General features: G+C 52.1%; 7 protein-coding genes across 7 annotated transcripts; 2 read left to right on the forward strand and 5 right to left on the reverse strand.

Moving 5' to 3' along the window:
- Positions 1-3,703: 3,703 nt before the first annotated feature.
- Positions 3,704-3,997, reverse strand: N7532_004347 (uncharacterized protein; the record flags this gene model as incomplete). The annotated part of the gene is made up of 1 exon (XM_056616841.1): positions 3,704-3,997. One exon carries the CDS (start codon positions 3,995-3,997, stop codon positions 3,704-3,706), a length of 294 nt encoding a protein of 97 aa, XP_056477198.1.
- Positions 3,998-4,561: 564 nt separating this feature from the next.
- Positions 4,562-4,918, reverse strand: N7532_004348 (uncharacterized protein; the record flags this gene model as incomplete). The annotated part of the gene is made up of 1 exon (XM_056616842.1): positions 4,562-4,918. One exon carries the CDS (start codon positions 4,916-4,918, stop codon positions 4,562-4,564), a length of 357 nt encoding a protein of 118 aa, XP_056477199.1.
- Positions 4,919-5,373: 455 nt separating this feature from the next.
- N7532_004349 (ATP-dependent helicase) lies at positions 5,374-8,537 on the reverse strand (the record flags this gene model as incomplete). The annotated part of the gene is made up of 2 exons (XM_056616843.1): positions 5,374-8,028; positions 8,088-8,537. 2 exons carry the CDS (start codon positions 8,535-8,537, stop codon positions 5,374-5,376), a joined length of 3,105 nt encoding a protein of 1,034 aa, XP_056477200.1.
- A 1,097-nt stretch (positions 8,538-9,634) lies between these two features.
- Positions 9,635-10,594, reverse strand: N7532_004350 (acetamidase/formamidase family protein; the record flags this gene model as incomplete). The annotated part of the gene is made up of 1 exon (XM_056616844.1): positions 9,635-10,594. One exon carries the CDS (start codon positions 10,592-10,594, stop codon positions 9,635-9,637), a length of 960 nt encoding a protein of 319 aa, XP_056477201.1.
- A 405-nt stretch (positions 10,595-10,999) lies between these two features.
- N7532_004351 (uncharacterized protein) lies at positions 11,000-11,407 on the forward strand (the record flags this gene model as incomplete). The annotated part of the gene is made up of 1 exon (XM_056616845.1): positions 11,000-11,407. One exon carries the CDS (start codon positions 11,000-11,002, stop codon positions 11,405-11,407), a length of 408 nt encoding a protein of 135 aa, XP_056477202.1.
- A 331-nt stretch (positions 11,408-11,738) lies between these two features.
- On the reverse strand, positions 11,739-13,187 carry N7532_004352 (PP2C family serine/threonine-protein phosphatase; the record flags this gene model as incomplete). The annotated part of the gene is made up of 5 exons (XM_056616846.1): positions 11,739-12,118; positions 12,213-12,315; positions 12,418-12,712; positions 12,784-12,893; positions 12,954-13,187. The coding sequence occupies 5 exons, from the start codon at positions 13,185-13,187 to the stop codon at positions 11,739-11,741; spliced, it is 1,122 nt and encodes a 373-aa protein (XP_056477203.1).
- A 221-nt stretch (positions 13,188-13,408) lies between these two features.
- On the forward strand, positions 13,409-14,689 carry N7532_004353 (cytochrome b5-like heme/steroid binding domain-containing protein; the record flags this gene model as incomplete). Its single annotated transcript, XM_056616847.1, has 1 exon — positions 13,409-14,689. One exon carries the CDS (start codon positions 13,409-13,411, stop codon positions 14,687-14,689), a length of 1,281 nt encoding a protein of 426 aa, XP_056477204.1.
- Between the last annotated feature and the right edge of the window lie 235 nt (positions 14,690-14,924).

Consider the following 14,924-nt stretch of genomic DNA (forward strand, 5'->3'; position numbering starts at 1 on the left):
GCCCTCAACAAAAAAAGCCTTTAATGTGTCTGGCCTGCGCTTTGTTTTCCACTCTGCGCCCTATCCTTGCTTAGTACTATTGACCAATGTCAACCGGGAACAGCAGATAGGTATGGCACCACACAAAAAAAGCAAAAAAAGAGCCAAAAAACCTGCCAAAAACAATGCCGCGCTTCTGGGGATTCGCGGCAGACCCAAGATTGCCAATATCCCCACTCCCCCCCATGTGCCCCCTTTGCCTGTGTACCTAGTTTGCCAGCACCTTCGCCTTGCCCGTCTTTTGCAGATGGGCCCCGGCAAGTTCTGCTGAGAATTTTTCCTACTGGATTCCAGATTGCCCTCAGGCCACCAATGATGTCCAGCTCTGTGAACAACTTCTTTTGTAATCAATGTCCAAAGAGTAGCTTTTGTAAAGAGTAGCTTGTGTAGTTCCATGATCGAACTTTAGTTGTAAAATACGATTCCAAATAATAACCAAATTATTTTGTTCTTGGTGAGCCAACGATTATTGTGTATGTAATATATAGTGAATCTCATAGATTGTCAGATAGATGCATCCTCCAAAAAGAATTTTAAGCCCACGTGCTTCCTGAGTTCATAACCACCACATTCAACCGTTCAAGATGTTTACATCAATAATAATTTCAACAAAATAAACGATGAAATTAGTCTTACAAATTATGGGTCCACTATGAACATCACTATCGGATCCTTTTCTAAATCAATGCCAGGATTTCAACAATTTAGTTACTTAAGTAGCACAAGGACTCCAGAGTTTCTAGACATTCCAGTGGGCGTATGGATGAGCGGTTAAGATTTCCATGATTAGAGTAGAGTAGGGTAATCCTGCCGAAACGAGTTAGAAGGAATGTTCTCAGTGAGACCCTGCCAGGCGCGGGAGAAATTGGGTATGTGGTCACTACCGGGTATGCCTAGCATCACCGATTAGTAAATATCCCACGATGATCAAAGAGTACCAAATGTATCACCATAAAATATCTAGAATATTGTTAGAATACGAGGTGGCTCGCGTTATGATACTAATCCAAAAGAGGACGACGATGGTCAGACCGCGTGTGGCGCAGGAATCTATTCGGGGTAAGGAGGTAAGTCAAATTAGACGAGTTTCAGTAAGGATGAGTTATTGCAGTATGTACTGGACTCGTCTGGCAATTGAAAATGGTCTAAATTCAATATATGGTTCCTCGGGATAGTTGGAAGATACACTATCAGATAGCAGAGGTAGCTGTGTGGTCATGCAAGCTTCGTGCAAGGTAAATCTTGTCTCACAGAGTGTGATATAGTCAATCAGGGTTTGCTGATAGGTGCGAAAGTCTTATTCCGACGCGATGTATATCGACGACTCAGTCAGTTGCTGCGTCGAGACCGCAATTTGATGAGTGATTTTCGTCTTGTGGCATTTAGTGCAAGCACAGAGCTTCAGAACGTTGCCCGCGGCATCTCGAGGGCAAGAACCCGAATTTGTAGTATTATGAGAGCGCTTGCGTTCCAAGGCTCTCCACCACCGTTTCCTTTGTCTTTGCCGGGTCTGGCAGTCATAGCCAAGATTAGATAATGCTGCGCCGCGGAGGGCTCCGAGTGGATCGACCGGATGTGAAACGCGGCACTTTGTGCAGGCTTTGGAAGCTTTGGAAGCCGGCTGACTCGACATTTCGAGTTTGATGGGAAGAGATGATGGAAGGGAGTAGTTGAAAATTATAAGTAAAGAATTATAAGAGAGCTTCTACTCTAATGATGATAGCATGTGTCTGAAGTGAGAATACATAGCACCCAGATGGCAGCATGTGATTTCGGGTCTCGGAAACTTGAACTGCATATTCCCGTCTTTACTCAGAAGTCCAGATCAAATGTTATCCCCCAAAAGTCAACCAGGTCAATCTCCAGAGAATTACTTCATCACAGCAGTAACTTGTCACGAGAGCTCTGGCTTAATAATTCCCATTAGCAATGGACATCAACCTCAGAGATATATCATGTGGTTCGGACGCTGCTTTCCCCACTGCCCATAATTTGGGGGATCTGCTTGACAGCCACAAGCGGGTGATCATTTTTGGGCGTGCATTGATGCCCAAGTTATTCGCGAGATCTCCCGAAATCGGCACTTTGAGAAGCTTTCATTCGCTTCGATCGAACAGAACCATTGAAGAGAGCTGACTCAGTCAATGGATGGTGCAACATGAAGGTCGAAACTTCAAAATTACAACATGTGATCGATGCTGCATCGACCTCAGTTGTTACAGGACAATTGTTGGTTAGCTTACGGGCGGGCACGCAGCCATGACTAGCCTCGCTACGCAAGATTTCGCAATTGAGGTAAAAAAGGCCATCTGAGATACAAGGATATGGCTGTTTTCCAATTAATTACATGCTCAATCATCTGGGTAACGATTGTTTTGCTATTTCTACATCGAGATATAGTCATCTCCAGTGGGCCGGCCTTAACCACGGATCGCCAAACCTTTCCTGCAGCATCGGCCAATCACACACCGCTTAGCCAGGAACAGCAGCCACGGAATGGAGAAGAACCCGTGGATCATTTCAACACTATCTCGAGCACCATGAATCACTATTGGGAATGCTACAGCATTGAGAAAGAGAAAATTTGATCACAGTATTGGATGTTTGAATTGAATTCAGTAGAATATCCAACGTGTCAGTAAGACATAGTCCAGAATAGAAAATCTCGCTCATTGCAGTAATTCCAGATTCCATTAACCCACGCTATGCATCGCAACAAACCAAATGAGAGATTTGAAAGAAAAAAGTAAAGGACAGACTGGGGATGTCTCTGGCAGTAGGAGAACACCCATTGCATGAACCCCGCAGAATCACGAACTCTGCGAGGTATGTGCGCAAAAAAGGAATAGGACACGTGTAACTCTCTCCGAGGTCGAGGACGACTCGATAAGAAAGAGGAAGGGGAAAGAGGCGGGGAAGAAGAGGGAAAGTGTATCGGCCAGGGAGAAAAAAAAATCCCATCCCGAAAAAAAAAGAAATCAGTGGTCAGAGTGGAGAGTGAAGAGGTCAGAAGGTGAAGGGTGTGGTCGGAAGTGAGAGAAGGGGGATACCAAAAAAGCAAAAGTAACACAGTCGAAAACGCCGGCTAGCCCAAAAACTCCGCAAGATAATGATACAAGGGCGCGCAGAAGCCAGGGAGCAGGGGGGTGGACCCTCTCTGCTGGCTTCCCCGGCCGAAAAATCCGGGGCAGAAATTCTAGCAAAAGGGTACAAGTCAAAAAGGAAAAGAGCAGCAAGTGGTTGAGTTAGCAATCCAATTCCCTCATCCCCCTTGGATTCCCCCAAAGGGAGTCCAGGGTCCAGACCATCAACGTGATCCGAGGGTCAGGGGTGATCGGTGATCGCGGTTTGAGCGGTGACGAAAGGACCCATCCCTTCTTAGTCCCAAAATGGGACTCAGTAGCGAAAAGGGTAGGAAAAAGGGGGACAACCGAGTAGGACGGCGCGTGGATGTTGCCAGAGACAAGTCGATCACCGCCTCACTTTGGTTTTGCGAAACGTCTCTTCCTTTTTTCTTTCCATTTGGGTGTCGGCCAGCCGCGCGGATAAAGGGAAAAAGTTGGGGATGATGAGGAACGCGGTGTCAAAAGTCCCTACTCGGCTTGCTTGCTTTTTCGGCGCTCCCTTTGCTGGAAAGACTGTTTGTCCCCGGATGGAAGCAGGACTATTTCCAGCGTTGTTTGTCCCAGTCCGATGGCCGGGTTTCGTCGTAGATCTGGCCGCCTTTGTTGTGTACGACGACCGGGGGTCTGCGGACGGGATTGGCGGCTGGGGCGGCGTCTGCATTAGCCGGGCTCAATCTGGAGATCGGGCACGGGGGGTAGCCTTTTCCCCCAGGACGAATGGGTGGGAAGTGGTCGATCGACATACCTCGAACCTCTGTGATGATGACTTGGTCGCCGCTGCTGCCTCTGCTGGCCAGCGTAGAATTTGAGTCGTTGTTGACCTTGTGCGGCATGATGGTCGAGAGAAGGAGAGAAGTTGAAAGCAAGTGCGAAAGCGAAAGTAAAGGTAAAGGTAGGCGCGCGAGACGAAGGCTGAGCTTGAACTTGGAGACCAAGGGAGCTGAGCTTGGATGAGCTGAGCTTGGATGAGCTGAGCTTGGATGAGCTGAGCTGGTATGGGCTGATCGGTCTCGAAGGGCCAACAGTGTTGAACTGCGCGCAATGAGAGATCTATAAAGATGTGGTTCAAAGAAAGAAGATATAGACAGAAGCGAAAAACGGCGGGTTGGTGATGGATTAGAGATTATATGTGGTTTTCCGGCAGCGGGAGGAAGAAGCGACGGGCGCTTTTTGTATACCCCAGGCCATTCCCTGATCTACGACTCTGGGGAACCGTATCGTCGCCAGGGAGCTTCGACTTCCACGGGAATGGATCGGCCCCTGACGCATCTGTGCCTGGTATTACGGGCAATGGGCTGGATGATTGGCCTCGAACCCCAGCCGAAAGCAGGGCAGCCAGTCAGGGCGTGTTCTCGAGGGAAATTGTTGTAATTGCTGTAAATCGCGGTAATTCGTTGTCACAAGTGTACGCGGTGGACTGGTCGGAAGCGGTGGACCCAATAATGATGAGTCAGCCATTCCTCGCCCAGAATAGAAGACGGCATTGCGAGTGCAGGGCCCTGCCTGAGAGCCACCAACGAATGGGATCCATGGCCACGCTGGGGCAGGCGAGGATTCCTCAGCCTCACCGCTTGCTGCGAGCTCAGGCGTGCAGGGGGAATCGCGACTCGGTTGCGCGGCAAAATGACGGTGATGTCAATGATCCAGGGGGCGCTGTCCATGTCGGTGAAGCTGCCCATCCTCCCTACGGTCCACTCTGGTCCAGATTCCCCTGGCCGAATCAATGAGATCCATCCTGGTCCATTTTGGTCCATCTCGGTCCATCTTTGGGTTGATCATGTGCGATTATCGCGCGGCCTTCGCCAATCGTTGCTCCTGTGGGCCCCGGCCGATCCTCGTTCCGCTGGTGAACTGGTACAACGAGGTATGTAATTGAACGCCTGCCGTATACCCATTCGGCCCTAAAGAAGTATAGTGGTATACAGATATACCGTCCATTCTGCATTCATCAGGCCCTGGGAGCAAAGTAGCGGTACGTCACTCCCAGACCGATATTCTGCGTAGCCCGTGACTTGGGCACGAAAGACAAACACGGGGTTGATAGATCATTCCCTTCCCCGGCAACCACCACCCTCCAACGGAATCGTAATGAGGCTGTGAGACGTGTACGCACTCCCGGGCCCTGCCAAAACAACTTGCCCCTGGGTATGAGATATGTAATAGTAACAATTGGGTCATTGGGTCAAACAATCTAGATTCTAGACCCGCTTCAACGGACTTGGCCACCGCCCTCCCGCTTCATCCGCTCCTCCCATCCATTCATGCTCCGCCGGATTCCAAGTGTCCGTCGTGCCGGCACCTGGGCTTGCTGGCGGACCATCGACATTGTCGTAGTATGAAATGAGACCGACTGAACGGCCGGGTTCTGACTCTCCGGGCCACCCTGACTGCTGCCCGGGGTGGACCGCTCCTGTTTCACTTCACCTGGCCCGGTCCTTGCCTCCGCTCTGTTGTCTCCATTCGACTGCTCTGCTCGCATACGGCCGGGTTTCACAGCAGGCCGTGAGGGAGCCGCCAGCCACGTGTAGTTACTGGGCTCGGTGGGTTCTAGGGCTGGCCGCGCTGGATGAAGCGGCCGGGGCTGAAGGCGACGGGAGGAAAGGGTCGGCGGAACGAAATTGGAACTTGGCCGTTTGTTTTGTGATACCATTTGGTTCGGTGGTGATTGCATGGGCTGACGTTGCGGTGGACAGCTTGTTGGGAGCAATGCTTTCTTCTGGGAAGACCCTGGGCCACCAAAGAAGTTCGAAATACTGGCTTGAGTAAGTCCGTCTTTGCTATTCACGTTTTTGGCCTTGTCAACAACAGGTGCGGATTCCTTGGAAGGAACAGATGAGATCTCCGTAGCAGCATCCTGGTTGGCAGTTGAACTAGCAGCATAGTCCCGAGCCGACAAAAAGCCCCCAGAGGACATGGTTGTAGGGACAATGAAGCTCGATGGGTTGCTCATGTTGTAAACGCCAGCTGACATGAATGTAGTCGAGGTAGATTGATTGCCATCGGCTCGTCGTCGTTTAGGATATGGCCCTTCCGCCGAATCGTCACGGCGGTCCCACTGACTATCGAGATCGCGTTTTTCCTCACCTTCGGCCGTCCACCTATCATCGAGTGTCGATGGAAGCGAATCGAGCGCCCTATACATTTCCGCGGGCGATGGCCGCGGCCGTCGTAAAATATCGGCAATTGAATACACCACTTTCTCTTGCAGATTGGGCCCTTTCGGACGAAAATGCGTCGTCGTGACCCTGGGAGGAAGAAACGGTGTCAGAGTGGTGGATGCGTCCTCTCCTTCGCCAATGCGAGGCTGGCGCAGAGGAAGACTCAGATACAAGAGAGCCTGGGCTCTGGTCATTGCGACATAGAGCAGACGTCGCTCTTCATCAATCACCTCTGCTCGTGAGTGTGGAATGCTGCCATTGTATACCGCGGGGATAAAGACAACGGGCCATTCCAAACCTTTTGCGGCGTGGATGGTGGAAATTGTGACGGTTTCAGGCGCTTGCTCACCTTCTTTGCCCTCATTTTGGTTTGTGGCCTCGGTGGACAGGGCAATATTCGCTAGGAAACGAGACAGAGCCTCTTCGCCTGCGTGTATTTCTTGCTGCTCAATGCCTTCGATTTCAGGCAGATCGTTTTCTTGGTCGGCCTCCTTGCCGGAGAGGGCAATCTCGTTGGCCTGGCCCATCAATTCTTTCACGTTCGCCCAGCGACCGTCTTCATCAAGAGGATAGGTTCGAATGAGATACTCCTGGAATGAAAGGCTTTCCGTGATGTACTCGAGAAGCACACGAGGAGCAGACGCGTCTTGACAGTCTTGCAATTTTTGCTTGGAGGCGTCGATCATTTTCACCAGAGAACAAAGTCCCAACTCAGCTGCCTTCTGCAGCTTCCTCTCAGTCGATCGACGTCCCTGGATGACATCTTTGATAAACGTCCACAAAGGAACTTGGGCCTTCTCGGCACCGCCCGTCAATTGCTTGATAGTTTCGTCGCCAATCCTGCGCGGCGGCACGTTGATAATACCGAGCAGTGCATCATTGTGGCCCGTATGACTCACGACCCGAAGGTAATTGAGGAGCGTTTTGACTTCTGTTCGGTCAAAGAATTTCCGTCCTCCCACCATCTTATAGGGGATACCGGCTCGTCCAAATGCCGTTTCGATACGCGTGGAGAGCGAAGCAGATCTAAGCAACACGGCAATGTCGGACATTCGCACAACACCACCCGTCATCGCGATACATCGCTTGATCTCGAGTACCATCCAAAGAGCCTCCGCATTCGCACTGGGAAGCTTTCGAAGGACAGGCAAAGTACCGAAGGAATGCGTAGGCTGCAGCTTCTTATCCGGCCGCGTGGTATCCTGCTCAATCACTTCCTGGGCGGAGTTGAGGATGGAGGCCGAGGAGCGATAGTTCGATTCCAGAAAGATTGTCGACGTGTTCGGGTACCGTCGCTGCATTCGCCGAAGATTCTGGATCTCCGCTGATCGGAAGCCGTAGATACTCTGGTCGGGGTCACCGACGATGGTGATACGGCGGTTTTTGGCCGCAAAGAGATTCATCAACTCATACTGGATGATGTTGGTGTCTTGAAATTCGTCCACAAGCACAGCTTGCACGTTCGATACACATTCCGGGTGCTCTCTGAGAAGGTCACCGCATCGTAAAAGCAAATCGTCATAGTCGAGGAGGTTTGACGCCGTCAAGGCAATGTCGTAAGCACGGTATATATCGACCAGCTCCATTTCTTCTGCTTTGGCTTGATCTGCCAGCGCATCCGGAGTGAGCCCGTGGGCCTTGTGGCGCGAAATACGCCCTTGAGCAGCCTTGATTTCCATGCTAGAATTCAGGCGCTTGATGATTCTCTGGGTCACGTATTAGCAAGCCCCGGTTAAACCCAGGTTGCGAGAAAATTCAAGCTCACCCGAAGAATCGCTCGACTATCGTCTGAATCCGCAATCCCAAATCCCTTGGGAAGTCCAATCATATACCCATACTTGCACAAGTACCGCCGACAAATCGAGTGAAAAGTACCCAGGATAAGCCTCGACTCTGACCGTTCACCAATTAATTTCGCCAGACGCTCGCGCATCTCCCGACTCGCCTTGATCGTGAACGTGCAACATATGACATCTTGAGGCAAGTATCCGTGGTGGGAGAGCAGGTACGCGACGCGCGCGGTCAGTGTCTTTGTTTTGCCAGACCCCGGGGGTGCAAGCACCTGCAAAATTGGTGCAGGCGAGGTCACGGCCTCGCGCTGAGCGTGATTCAGGCCCTCGAGAATGGGATCCATGGCATTTCGAGGGTCTGCGGGTTCCTGGTTGATTCCGCGGTTGCCAAGCGGGACGCGATGAGTCGCGGTGTCATGTGACATGTACCTGCATGAAATGAATGCATGAGGACAAACCGCAGCTATTGGGCTCAATGCTGTATGGTATGCAATTTGAAAAAATAGGTTTCTATTAGAATGCCTGGTTTTAATTGAATTTTGGTTGTGGCGTACACCCATTGGAGGCTAGTCAGGATTCTGGATCGAGGAAATTATACACCCAAAGTTCAGCATGCACATTCCAATATCATAGCATCACACTGGTGCACCCTAAAGGAGCATTTGTGTAAAACGTATCTTTGCATAGACTCATATCTCAGCATCTTGTAATCGATATGTTTTTGCCTTGTTGTCAGAGGGATAGCTGTATGTAATTTTGGTAATAGCTGGTGGGATGAAGTAAGTGGGACAAATCCCTCTAAGTTAGGACAAGTTCCTTCTGTTTGGGAAAAAAAAATCTCGCTTATTTGGGACAAAATTCTTTATATTGTATCCTGAAACAGATCATTGAATCTGTCTAGAAGGTGGCCCATTGTACTAGTAGTATACAGCCAAGTGTGTCCCTGTTGGCACTAGTCTGTGGGTCTTACTAGTGAAGCGATCACACCCTTTATATTTTTAAATTTAACTTAGGTCACAAGAACTGTGTAAAAATTTGAATTCTGACGTCAAGCAGGGGCAGGCTTGCAGAGTGGCTAATAAATGGCTCAGGTACTGCGGTCTACCAACCAGGATGTACCGCCGGGGCTTGACGACCTAATTCCTCGAAAATCAAATTCACCACGATCTCTCTAGAAGAACAAGACACTGGGCACAACGACTACTTGAAAAAAACTAACTCCTTCAGCTCCACTTTGGCCTACTAACTGCAAGCTGAGAATGACCTCGAGCTCACTTGGCGATCAGTCTTCTCAAGAAAGGAGGCCTACATTTTAACAGAACAACAGCAGCTGAGATGATTATATTCATAAAATCTCTAGTAATAGCGATCATCACTGACCAACTCCGGGGCATGTCGCCTCTATCCATGCAGAGAAATAAAAGGGCTAAGTAAGGAACAATGTAATATGTACAACAAATGGTAGAATGATTAAGAGCCATTCAAACGGCCAGGGTATCCAACATCAACGCACAAGAAAGGTTCAGGGTTTGCTGAAAATTCCCAAGGGGAGGCTGGCCGCGACTTCGAAGTTGGGCATGTTTACCACCTCGGCGATTTGGAGGTCGGCCGCAACGCTGGCCAGAATGTAGGCTTCACTGCGGTTCAGGCCCTTGGTCGAGATCAGCCATTGAATGAGGCTTCGGACGGCACTCTTCGCGGCCTCGTAGAGATCCGGAGAGACGCCCAGGGCGCCGTAGGTGCCGAGGTCGGGGAGCGGATTCGGTATTTGGGAACGAGGAGGAGTCTGGTATTGGGGTGCGGTCACCCAGGGTTGGTTCTTGCACAGTTCGAAGCGGAGGGTGGCCTTGATGGGTGTTTCGATGGCGGTCCCGCAGACTTCGCCGTGGCCCTGAGCCGCATGGCCATCACCACAGCTGAAATAAGCACCGGCAGTCTGGATGGGGAGGTAGACGGTTGAGCCAACGCTCAGTTCGCGGCAGTCCATGTTGCCACCTGCGTGGGTGGGAGGCACAGTCGACAGTTCGGAGTCATCGGCAGGGGCCAATCCCATACATCCGAGGAAGGGACGCAGCGGGATCCGCATATCTTTGAATTGGGCGTAACCCTTCTCGCGATCGAGGGACCAGATCTTGATCTCGGGCTCTGGGTAGTCGTCGGCCAACAGGCCAAAGCCGGGGATGATGGCGGACCAGCCCCAGTCGGCGACTTCGAGATTCAACACATCGACCTTGAGCACATCACCGGGCTGGGCGTCTTGCACGTAGATGGGACCAAAGACAGGGTTGGCAATGCCGAGGTCCAGGGTCTTGATGGCGGAGGCATCGGAGCTTGGAGTGAGTTGCCCGTTGCTGCTGTCTATGGCGTCGAAGCTGACGGTCTGGCCAGATGAGACGGTCAACTTGGGTTCGATCTTCCGGGACCATTTCACATGGCCGCATTCTCTTCCCACGTGGAAAGTGTTCCATCCGGCTGAAGCCATGCTGCAGGTTGGTTTAGTTTGAGTCTGAGTTGAACTCATTGAGAGAAGAGGAGGCCGTAGCAGATTTTAAAAATAAACGAGACTCCAAAACGTGGATCGCGTCGAGAAAAAAAATGGATATGAAACGTAGCGAACCGAGGAGTGGCCAGAGCATTTGAGGCCTGGCAGTGATCCTCTGGTGGGCGTACGGTTAGGGAAGGTAGTTAGTGCCGGATCTTACTCATAGCTTGTTTGCGACCATCGCACTCCACCCGGGCAGGCCAGGCTTCACGGCCTGCCTAAAAGGGACTGACAGTTTTCGCAGAGCAGCTGGGGTTCCAGCACAGACCGGGGATGCAGTATTGATTATTGGCCTGGGCACTGGCGAGGCGGTCCACGCCGACACGGCGCGAAGCGACACTGCGAATGGCCACGCTTATCCTGCTAAATGGTTCAAATTTGGTACATCGTGGAGATAACCTTGTCAGGCGGGGTCCCTATCGATTGCGATCGTTGGAGTGGTTCACGGCTCTGTGGTACCTGGCGACTACCGATGGCAACATAGCCGCTGGTGTCCCTAAGATCGAGGGATGGCCTCGACGAGAGTCAGAACGATTTTCCCACCAACGTCGCATCCGCCTCTTCCTCTATGCGACTCATGACAGTCATGACTATCATGACTACCACGACTACCGCGACTACCACGACTGCCACTACGAACTCCTGACATACGAGTCTAAACGAGGCCAAGGGAACAGATCGCTCGGAATGTCCGAGCACCTCCCTCTTGAGGACACGATACGAGCACGCCACCACCCATTTGACATTCAATAATTCCACAAAGGGCAATCTGGCCGATACACAATCCAGTGGTTGCTGCAGTGCGGCAACAGTGGATTGACTCGCTGCCTTTCATTCGTCTCAGCCCCGTGCATCCTTTGAACATCGGGCAATCATCCAGAAAATTCTGCCCTGGACCCGAATTCCGCCACACAAAACCACCTTCTTGATCCGGCAAAATGGATCCCAGTCCCGGCGCTGAGTGGACACCCCAATGCATAACACCCCCGGTGGAGCCGGATCTTTTCTTTTTTGGGACTACACAATTCCAAAGCCAGAGGTTGAGGTGTACATGTGTTGGAGATCTCGCCAGACAGTGCACGCCTCAGCTCGATTGTCCGTCGAGGAACACCACGATGCACGAGGCATTGTCGCTGTGGGGGTGACTGCCACTGTTGGTGGCGACGTCCATCGCAATGTCGCCCGCCCGCTTCCCCCGCATCGACAGCTTCATCACGTGTTGGATCAAGGTTGCGTCGTCAGTGTGATCGCTGACACCGTCCGATACCATCACCAGCAGGTACCGTCGGCCCGACGACAGCGTCCGCCGCGATGTGTAAGGGTCGTTGGAGAGAAAGTCTCCACGCGTGGGCGTGGATGACGACGAGGCGTGTCGGTCGCGGGGCATCGAGTTCTCGCCTACCACGCTGTTCACCGGATTCTTGTACTGCAGGTCCCCTAGCGCGCGGGACATGTTCAGGGATCCTGTACTCGCGAGCCCCTCCGTTAGCTCTTAGCTCCCCTCGCAACGACTAGGATGATGTGCAAAAGAACAAAAGAACAGACTGAGGGAGCATACCAACACGCGCAATTCCGCTGCGCATCTCAACACTGCCTCCAGCCTCTCTAATCCGGGCCCGTTCGCTAGGCTCCTCGGGCTTGTGAGCCTTCGTGAGTCGTCGCTAACCCAACCAATCGTTGTATCAGTCTTGGTTCGATATTCTAGATTCCAGCCAACGTTGCTTGGTTGTTGGGGGAGGGGGCGGAGTGGGAACATCACTCACAATATGGTACGCGCATTCCCTCTTGGGATCGCGCTCGGCCAAAATGACATGCGAGTCTCCCAGATTCGACACCACCAGTTCGCCCGTGGTGAGGTTGATCAAGCAGATGGCCACGGTCGATCCCGATATCGCAGGCTCCGCGCTGTCGTGCTTGAAGCTCTCCAGCAGTAGGGCGTCCTCGTCGGCGAGAGCCGCCTTGATCGCCCCGGCGTAATCGCCCTGCGCGAACTCTGGCCGCTGGGCAAGTAGGCAGTGCAGTCGCTTGCTGGCGTGGACTGCAACCAGCCCCGAACCACTTCATCACCGATTAGGAAGGTTACTCGAGATAGACAGGGTGGGAAACACATAGACGTGAAGGGGTCTCACTGTCCATCGTAGATAGCGAAAATCGCCAATTTGTCCTCCGTCTCGACGGGGAACTGCTCCGGGCGGATCAGTGTGTAGCGATCCTCTTGAAAGTCGCGACTTCCTTGCGCCTTCCAATCTGGGTCAGTGGTACACTATTGTGAGATCGGCAGTGTTCCAAGGGACCGTACCTGACCAGCTCCAGCATCGAAGAGCGTCACAGCATCGAAGGTAGACATGAGCGTGTTCTGGAACATCTGGTTACTCAGCTCTCGGTGTGCAATGACCATATTGAAGCATCTAGCCGTCGAGAGTCGACGACCTTCACTTTGGTCGCAGGTCAAGCTGCCCGGGGCGCCTGATGATGATGGTGGGCTGACATCATGCTGGTCAGTAATCTCTACGCAGATTTCAGAATATATCATATTTCTCGATTTGGTTCTCGTTTTGAAACGTCTCGATTTTATGATTGAGGTCAGGTTGAGATGTCACACATGCGACACGGCGATACCATTTTCCATAGGAGTTGCTACTGTTAGACCAGAAGAATATATATTGCCATTTCATATCAATGTATTACAATACAACACTGAAACCAAGTCCTTAAATTTGTGTGAATATCTCAGTAATGAAGCCCAATTTCACAATGTATTGGAACTCTCTTTGTACCCTCGACATGAGATTGCACGATGTCTACTTTGTACTTTGTGTTCTCGGCGATCTCGACCGGAGTGCACGGACCACAGGTTGCCTCGGCGAATCTGCAGACGCGATTTGCAACCGACGGAACGCTGCTGCACCACCTCCGTTGAGTGTTCACGCCTTCGCTCCTTCACCTTCGAGTCCTACATGGGCTGGAAAAGGCATGGCGTCTCTCTTTGCTTCGGCCGGCTCTCTCATCTCACGTTACACCGGTCGCAACTTCGCCACCCAAACACCTTCTACCCCGCTGGACTCGAGATCCGAGGCGAATGCATCGGCCGACCAGCCTGCAGCAAGCCTTGACGCAGAAACTCCGAACCCACCCTCGATAGAGACCGAGGAGGACTCTCCGCAGACTACACCCAAGGCCTCGGCGTCAAATGCGCCACTGCCCATTCTTTCAGTCCCGACCCTGAACTTGGACGGAGACACCAGCAACAAGGACACTACTAGCGTCGCAGCGTCTTCTACAGAAAACAGCCATGGATCTTCCAAGCAGACACCATCTGCGAAGCTCGACAATGGTCCTTCGGAAGCCATGTCCCAGAAGCCTCTCATGGCACCCACTCTAGTGCCTCAACCGAAACAACAACCGACCCCCTCCACAACATCATCTAACACAAACGCATCCTCACTGATGCCTCCTCCCTCCGTCCCTCGCCTCCGACCAACCGGCACACAATCTACAAACCAGCTCCAACCCCCTCAACCCAGCGCCAGTAGTTCTCTCCGCCCACCTCCATCTGCCGCAGCAGGTCTGCGCGTCCCTCCCACCAGCAGTGGCGGTAGCCGCCTCAGCAGCAGTACGCTGGCCCCAGTCCCCGTGAAGAAATCCACATCGCGGAAAGTCGTTCTCGAGCCCGGATATTCTCCGCTGGACTGGGCAGCCCGTACCGCGGACCCAAAGAACCAGCTCCGCGGCGCCAACATGCCCCCGGGTTACTTGCGCGTTACCCCATCGATGCTGAAGGCGCAGAACGGGCGGAAGGGCCGCGATGCCTGGACTTCTTACCAGGGGAAGGTATATAATATCCAGCCATACGTTCCCTACCACCCTGGCGGAAAGGGCGAACTCCTGCGCGGCGCGGGAAAGGACTCCGCGCAGCTATTTCAGGAGATTCACCCGTGGGTCAACTGGGATGGGATTCTTGGCGAATGCCTCGTTGGGATTCTGGTTTCGGAGAATGATGCCCAGGCGGAGAATGCCTTGGATGCGATGGACTGAAGGAGGCGACTATAATGACTGGTATATATGCAGGGACGAACGACTACATAACTGCCCTGTCCGCGGACGTTACCTGTACACATATTCCCACATACTAGATGAGATACCCCCCCCATCGCGAAGGAATGGACTAGTATAGAAATGAATCAAATTGATTCCAATAGACAATTCCAATAATGTTCTGGGTATATCCAATTCATCTCGTGCCAGTTTCGATGTGTATCGCGTCGTCGCA

Source organism: Penicillium argentinense (genome assembly GCF_028826775.1).
Source record: "Penicillium argentinense strain IBT 30761 chromosome Unknown utg000004l_segment0_segment0, whole genome shotgun sequence".
In the NCBI taxonomy this organism is placed as follows: domain Eukaryota; kingdom Fungi; phylum Ascomycota; class Eurotiomycetes; order Eurotiales; family Aspergillaceae; genus Penicillium; species Penicillium argentinense.